At 47.5% G+C, this 8166-nt stretch overlaps 1 protein-coding gene across 1 annotated transcript in view; it reads left to right on the top strand.

Annotated features, from left to right (window-relative positions):
* Positions 1–2429: 2429 nt before the first annotated feature.
* NUDCD3 (NudC domain containing 3) overlaps positions 2430–8166 on the top strand; it is a 72863-nt gene continuing 67126 nt past the window's right edge. Inside the window, exon 1 of the mRNA XM_082662118.1 lies at positions 2430–2662. Within this exon, the coding sequence (XP_082518244.1) occupies positions 2471–2662 (192 nt within the window). The 5' untranslated portion in view covers positions 2430–2470. The remainder of the gene's footprint in view (positions 2663–8166) is intronic.

Raw genomic sequence — 8166 nt, 5'->3', positions numbered from 1 at the left:
CATCTTCTTCTACCACCCCTTTCAGAGAGGCTGTTTCGTACATTTTTAATACAGTTAGATTCTTGCGTCACATTCTTCCTTCCATTCTGGTGTTACAAAATCGTGTGTAAAAAAGATTGTTGGGGGCGGGTAATCAAGAGAACACTATCCCTGGTTGACCCTCCAGCTGGACCCAGGCAATAGGAGACCCCTCACCCCTTCTGCTGTCCTTGTAATGTACGCTCTGCCTACCATTCCCACAGTGGGAGCTGTTTTCAGGGAAACAGCCTTGAGAGAGTAAGGTGTTGATGAGACCATCCAGTCAGTGTAGGTGACTGAACCCAGTTAAGGCTTCTGTATAAACTTTTAAGATTCTGGCAGAGTGGCTGCCCAGGCAAGCCTTGTAAGTTACTTCCCTTGCTTATTAAACCTGCCGCCTACCAATCTGAAGTGGTTTGCCTCTTTCTTCGGTCTCTCCTTGCCCTGGGTGTACGGGGGCTAGATTGTGAACGAACAAAGTTCCATTCAAAGTATAGGATAGACCAATGGGTATTAATGTGACAAAGTAGGAAACATTTATTGATTGGGTTTTCAGCTTCCATATTGCAACTAACCACTGAGAAACTACAATCTGTCGAATTTTGGTGTAGTTTCCAAGAATAATACTCACATTTATTTAAAAAGACAAACTACTATTTGTATGAGACTGGGTTTGTTTTTTTTTTCTTTTTTTTGCGGTACGCGGGCCTCTCACTGTCGTGGTCTCTCCCGTTGCGGAGCACAGGCTCCGGACGCGCAGGCTCAGCGGCCATGGCTCATGGGCCCAGCCGCTCCGCAGCACGTGGGATCTTCCCGGACCGGGGCACGAACCCGTGTCCCCTGCATCGGCAGGCGGACTCTCAACCACTGTGCCACCAGAGAAGCCCCAAGACTGGGTTTCTTATACTTCAATCAAGGCAACATATTGCAATGCAGTGAATGTAGCAGATGAGAGAATCTTGCTGTCTTCAATTAGCTAGATAGTAAAGAGATTTGCAAAATTTAAAAGGATGCTATGTTTCTCATAAACTTTTACTGTTTTGAAGAACATTATTTCTTCATAAAAATATGTTAATACGTAATGTGTTTTTTATGGTTATTAGAATGCATAAAGAAATATTTAAAAATTTTCTCAGTTTTAATTTCCAATGTGGTAACTACCGATAAGCATAATCTACATAAAATATTGAAGACTCTCTGGAGTCTTCAATAAATCTTAAGAGTGAAAATGGGTCCTTTTTTTTTCTTTTTCTTTTGGCCACGCCTCACGAAATGTGGGATCTTAGTTCCCTGACCAGGGATTGAACCTGGGCCCTCGGCAGTGAGAGCTCAGAGTTCTAACCACCGGACTGCCAGGGAATTCCCAATAAATGGGTCCTAGGTCCAGAAAGTTTCAAAACCACTGCTCTAGGGCAATTTATCTGAGTTTGCCATTATTTACAATTCATTAGCACCCATGCACTATGAAGATATATGTTAACGTGTAGATTTTAGGCCAGTAGAGATGCAAATCATTTCTATCCACTGGAAAAGATAATCTACATCATTCTGTAGGACACCAGCCAGCTTCATATCCCACCTAGCAATCTTACTCTATTTTCTCAAAGTGTTGATAAATATCCAGTTTCTCCAAAAGCTTCTCCAAACTAGCTATCTCATATCACTGGTTACTTTACTTAAAATGTATAAATGTTTCACGTGTTCATTATATATTTGTATGAGTGTTATATTTTTAGTTTAAGATTATGCTTTGACCGACACTTAGGACACGTATACACGCTGGGTGTATACTACGCATACAATGTATATACTACACACAAATACATACGTATGTGTATATTTCACAGGATGGCACGCCAGATTCTCTACTCTGCGCCTAGCTCTTTCCATTTAATATTTGTGCATGCACTCACTTTACATTCTTGTCTTTTTGTATCTATGCACTTCACCTTGCATTTCACCCACGGCTCCGTCATCAACAGGACAGACACCACCCGCAAGCGCTCGCATTTCCTCTTCTGACGCGCCAGCAAAAGGCTCCCGCCGTCCCGCCTGGGGCTCGGGACACCCAGTTGGGAACACAACCCAAAGACCACGTGACAAAAGCGAGGCTCACGTAACACTTGCCCGCGCTACACGTCTTCCGTCCGTTGCCAGCATGGCCACTAGGCGCCCTCAGTCCCGCAGCTCCGGGCTTTCTTGCGTTTATGGGCCCACGTCCGCTCCTCTGCGAGACCGCTCGGGAAGCCAGGGGCGGTGGGAGCGGGGCCCGCGTCAAGTCGGCTCAAACTCAGCCCAGCCGAGCCCTACCGCTGGGGCGAACTAGCGCGGACCGGAAGTTTCACGGGCGAGCTGGCTGCCGGAGCCCTAATCACAGCGCACCGGAAGTGGGCCCAGACCGGCGTCCGGGCCGCGCCCGCCGTGAGTGAGCTTTCCTCCGGCCAGCGACGCCATGGAGCCCGGGGCGGCGGAGCTGTACGACCAGGCCCTGTTGGGCATCCTGCAGCACGTGGGCAACGTTCAGGACTTTCTGCGTGTGCTCTTCGGCTTCCTCTACCGCAAGACGGACTTCTACCGCCTGCTGCGCCACCCGTCGGATCGCATGGGCTTCCCGCCGGGGGCCGCGCAGGCTCTGGTGCTGCAGGTAATGCGCGGCCGGCGGGAAGCTCGCGGTGGGGGGAGGCCGTGGGAGCCCCGACCCCGCCCCAGCGAGCGCGCCCCCGTAGTCCCCGACTCTCCGGGAGCCCAGACCCCTGTGAGACCGCCGCTCCGTTCGCTGCCGGCCTCAGTTCATCCTCTGGCGCTGCCCCGGACCAGCCTCCTGGGGCCGCGGCTTCAGCAGACATGCTCTTGGGGTATCAGGTATCAGTTTACTCCTTCCGTGCGAGAGGGGCTGGCTCTCGAGCAGCCTGGTACGACCGGGTGCACTTGGATATCAGAAGTAGTACATCGACGCTCAGGGCCAGGGTTAGCTCCCGCAGCGTGTAACCCCCTTCGAGGTGCCGGGGCCTGCCAGTCAGAGAATAAAAATAGTGCAGGCTAGACGGGGGAACGGGCGGCAGCACGGACACCTGCACCCCAGAACTGCGACGACTGGACGTGGAAGGGAGACTGTGTGATTGATGGGTGTGGTCCCCCTGTTCGAAGTGTGACTTTTCAGGTCAAAGACAGTCATAGTAGTACTTAATAAGTTTACATTTGAACATATATCTGTACATCCCAGGTTAAGTTTATTGTCTGTTTGAGGTACTAGTAATACTTATTCACTGACGTTGACAGGGTACTTGGAATGTAATAACCAAGAGTTTATGTACTGAATGTATTTATACTCTCAGCTGCCAGAAGCATTGGAGATACACTGGTAATGCAGATGGTTAAATAATGGTCTCTCTCCTTGGGATACTTATGCTCTAGTTAAGGAGGTAAAATACAGTAACAGAGAACCATGCAAGGCCAATTATGTGACAGAGCCCACTGGAAGGAAAGGAATAGAAATGATGGTTTGGAAATGGAGAAAAGTTTTATAGAGGAGGTGGGACTTTTTTTTTTAACATCTTTATTGGAGTATAATTGCTTTACAATGTTGTGTTAGTTTCTGCTGTATAACAAAGTGAATCAGCTATATGTATACATATATCCCCATATCCCCTCCCTCCTGTGTCTCCCTCCCACCCTCCCTATCCCACCCCTCTAGGTGGTCACAAAGCACCGAGCTGATCTCCCCGTGCGATGCAGCTGCTTCCCACTAGCTCTCTATTTTACATTTGGTAGTGTATATACGTCAGTGCTACTCGAAGAGGTGGGACTTGGATGGGATTGAAAGATGGTACTCAGTCAAGCATTGAGCCTGTTTCTAGGAACCTGAGAAGGTAGAAATGCTGGTGATAACCTCCTACGGTTCTGTAGCGTTTTACAGTTTATGAAGTGATTTCAAATGTTCATCTTCTGAAGACTTGCTACAAGCTGCAGGTTGGTCAGGTATTTTCCTCAGTGCCTGCATGAAGAAACAGAAGTTTACAATGTTTAACTACCAAAGATAACATGGTCAGGTGAGGAGTGAGGGTGGTATTCAATTTCAAGACTTAAGGCTGTTCCTCACCCTTGTAGTTGTTAGGTGCCATCTGAGTGATCAGAGAGCTGTGTGTCAGAGATGGTTTTTAGGAGGCCCTTATGTCAAATTAATGCTTTCATGGAAGACTGTGAAATAGATAAGGTTGAATTTTATGTGGCAGATGAGGGTGCCAGTTCAGCAAGGTTAGGTGATTTGATGAAACTCATCATAGAGCTGGAACTCAAAACTTCATTTTTCGGATTCCAGATCTTTCTGTTCTATTATTTAGCAAATCCATTGTAGGTTGGGAACACTTTTGTCTAGGGTGATTTTTTTTTTTTTTTTTTTTTTTTTGCGGTACTGGGGCCTCTCACTGTGGCCTCTCCCGTTGCGGAGCGCAGGCTCCGGACGCGCAGGCTCAGCGGCCGTGGCTCACGGGCCCAGCCGCTCCGCGGCATGTGGGATCTTCCCGGACCGGGGCACGAACCCGCGTCCCCTGCATCGGCAGGCGGACTCTCAACCACTGCGCCACCAGGGAAGCCCCTGTCTCGGGTGATCTTTTGCAGAAAAGATGTAAAGGAGAAAGGAACATTTACTGAGCACCTAGTATGTACCAGTTGTTATGTAATTTACATTCTAGGATGTTATTTATTTCTAACACAACCTGAAAGGTTGGTCTTTTCCCTTGTTTTACAGGTGAACTGACAGGTAATTCATGTAAGACACCTACCATGTTTCAGACACCCTTAAGGTTAAGACTTGGTGAACAGTTTAATAAAGTGGAGGTGGAGAGCAGGGCAGAGAGAGGGTTGGGATGGGCCAGAGGTGATCCAGGGTTTCAAACCTGGGCACTGTAATAATGATAATGCATTCACTGAACTGTCACCTGAGTTTAGGGGAAGAAGCTTAGTTGAATTGGAGATTGCAGGCAGAAGTCCCTTCCCACAGGCTGTTGAATTGTGGGGCTGGATTTTAAGGGAGGTAGAGGAATCTGAGTGGTTTGAAGGAGAGGAACTGAAGGTGGAGGATAGCCCTTTGGGGAAGGATCCCAGAGAAGGGGTGGGAGAAGGAAGAGGCTGTGTGAGTGGGAGGGGGATGGAGGGAAGTGGGCAGGGCAGTAAGTTTCAGGGAAACCAAGGGGGACAGTTTCCAGCAGATGGTTAGGAGGGGTGTAGTGTTTTTTTAAAGTGGTTCTGAATCATCAGTATTGCCCAAGGAACTTTAAAAGAGCAGATATTCCCTGGGTATTTTGGTTGGGTAGATCAGGGTAAGTCCTGGGGAGCTGTTCTTTTATCCACAGAGGCATTTGGCAGTGGGGTGCTTGGGGGTCTCTTCAGAACTCAGGCAAAGAGGGTTTGGATGGGAGTATTGGGGTACTCAGTTCTGGAACCCAAAAGTTCTCCGTTGATATTTTGGGGTATGGGCTGTTGATGAGGTTTAAGCCTTCTCAGACTTTTCCTGCTAATTCTTAGGGCTTGCACAGTCTGAATGTACAGCTTGCCAGACCCTCAGCAGGAAAGATGCATGTAGAAATTGTATTCCACTCCATGATTTATTAGTATGTTTTAAGAAAACAATAATTTTGAATGACGTTTCATTCGTATCAGTGGATCCTCTGTGTTTATCCTGGAGTCCAGTTTGGCAAGCTTAGAGGTCCCCCCATGAGAGTCAGGAAAGCTGGCTCTATCTGTTCTGAGCTTGCTGGGAAGTCTTGGGAGAATCACTCTCCTCTCTGTCAGTTGAGAAGGTTGATTGGAGGTCAGGGACATCTCTTCCAGCTCCGCAGTCCAGGATTCTGAAATGAGTGCTGAGGTCAGTGGCGACATGAGAGGTGAAGTCAGGGGGCAGGCGGGGTGCTGAGTAAGCAGGGGCGGTGGGCACCACAGTGTAGTGAGGAACGTGAGGCCCAGGGTCCGAGGGAGGCCCCCGGCGTTTGGAGAGAGCCCCCCGGCGTTTGGAGAGAGCCCTTGCTGTTGCTTGTTTTCTGGAGTTAAGATGAAGATGTGTGGCGTCAGGAGGATGAATGGCTCTGAGGGCAACGGGTCTGGTGTCCGGTGTCATTGACGTGAGTATAAGAGGAGTGAGTCAGGGGCTCAGGTTCTCAGAAGAAGTAGAGAGAGATATTGTTTCCGGTTTTTAGCCTTAGGGCTTTACTTATCTTCCTCTGCCTACATCTCCTTTCAGTGTTTGGTGTGTTTCCTGTATAATTTTTTACTTTCTTCTTTCACTGGCAGGACCTTGGACAGGTTACCCTCTCCGAGCTTAGTTTTCCATTATCTTTGAAATGTCAGTGCTGTCTTCCTCACGGCGTTTTCACGAGGGTTTTGAGAGAATGTCTGTAAAAACATTGGCATAGTCAGTAACTTCTTTGGTTCTGTCTTCCTGCCCAGTGCACGCAACAGTTATTTAGCACTTGTCTGCATTCTAGCCCTTTGGAAACTGACTCCTACACACGTTAAAACATTTTTATTTTATTAAGACTGTTTTTTAGAGTAGTTTTAGGTTCAGAGCGAAATGGAAGGGAAGGTACAGAGATTTCTCATGTCCCCCCTGCCCACCCCCGCCTCCCCCAGCGTCCCCTATACCAACAGCTGCCACCAGAGTGGTGCATTTCTTACAGTTGATGGACTTACATTGACGTATCATAGTCACCTAAACCCACAGTTTACTTCAGGGTTCACTCTTACTGTTCATTTTACGGGGTTTGGACAAATGTGTGATGGCATGTAATCCTCATTATGGTACCACACGAAGTATTTTCACTGCCCTAAAAAAATCCTGTGCGCTCTACCTGCTGCCTCCAACCTCCCTCCCTGCATCCTCTGGCAACCACTGGTCTTTTTATTGTCTTTAAAATTTTGCCTTTTCCACAGTGTCATATAGTTGGAATCATACACCGTGTAGCCTTTTCAGATTGGTTTCTTTTACTAATATGCATTTAAGGTTCTTCCATGTTTTTTCATGGCTTAATAATAGCTCATTTCTTTCATCACAGAATAATATTCCATTGTCTGGATGTACCACAATTTGTTTATCCATTCACCTGCTGAAGGATATCATGGTTGCTTCCAGGTTTTGGCAATTATGAATAAAGTTGCTATACACAATCCGTGTACAGGTTTTTGGGTGGACATATTTTCAGCTCCTTTGGGTAAATACCTTGGAGCGAGGTTGCTGGATTGAATGTAAGGGTCTTCTCCCACCCACTTTTCAAGGTGGATCTCCCAGCTTTCCTGTCTCCGGGAGGAGATACCATAGGATATATCTCCTGATGACCCTTCCTCCTGTCATTCCCTCTGGAAGGTGTGCCTTTCATTCAAGGTCTGATGCAGAGCGCCTTCTTCCAAGAAACTTCCTTAGCTCTCTTTCACCGGAAATGCTCGTTTGCACCCTCATTCTGATGGCATCACATGTATTGGTCACAGCCTCTTCCTGTCAGAGTTGTCATGTCTGGGTCTGTCCTGGCTGCACTTCAGGGTTATGTACGCCCTTGAATGGTGCATACAAAAGACCATTTTCTTGTGCACTTTTTTGGATGGAGAGTCCCAGCACTTTTGTGGGTGTGACTGTGGCCCCGAAAAGATTAATGACTGATCCACACACCAGAAAGTGGAGTTCTTCGAGGTTGGGAGCTGTCATTTGGATTTTGGGTGCCTCTTGCACATTGTAGGCACATCATGGATGTTTGTTGAATTCCCAGGCTAAGACCCGCACCTTCCCGCAGCCCATGCAGTGTGGGAAGATAGCAGCAGTCCAGTGAGCCGGCTTGTATTTTGTGGATTGAAATTCAACTAATTCCCATCTTCTCTTCTTTCGTCTGAGTTGTTGGTGCCTTTACAGCTCTCAGTACCAGGACAGCGTGTTCTTTGCGTTTTGAACAAGGCTCTCTGGGGCTATAAAAGTAATGACAGGTGAGACCATTTAGTTATGCATCATTTAGACTTGAAAGTTGGCCTCATAGGCATGTAAATATTTTGAGCCTTGGCTTGTAAAGGTTTCACTTCCACTGATTTTGGATCTCCCCTTTAAAGATTGTTTTCCTAGCGGCATTTGGTGAAGTTGAAGTGCATTTCCATTTTGCCAATGGGAACATTTTT

The sequence above is a fragment of the Grampus griseus genome, assembly GCF_964374135.1.
Source record: "Grampus griseus genome assembly, chromosome: 9".
Lineage (NCBI taxonomy): Eukaryota > Metazoa > Chordata > Mammalia > Artiodactyla > Delphinidae > Grampus > Grampus griseus.
This window is presented reverse-complemented; position numbering and strand designations above follow the sequence as displayed.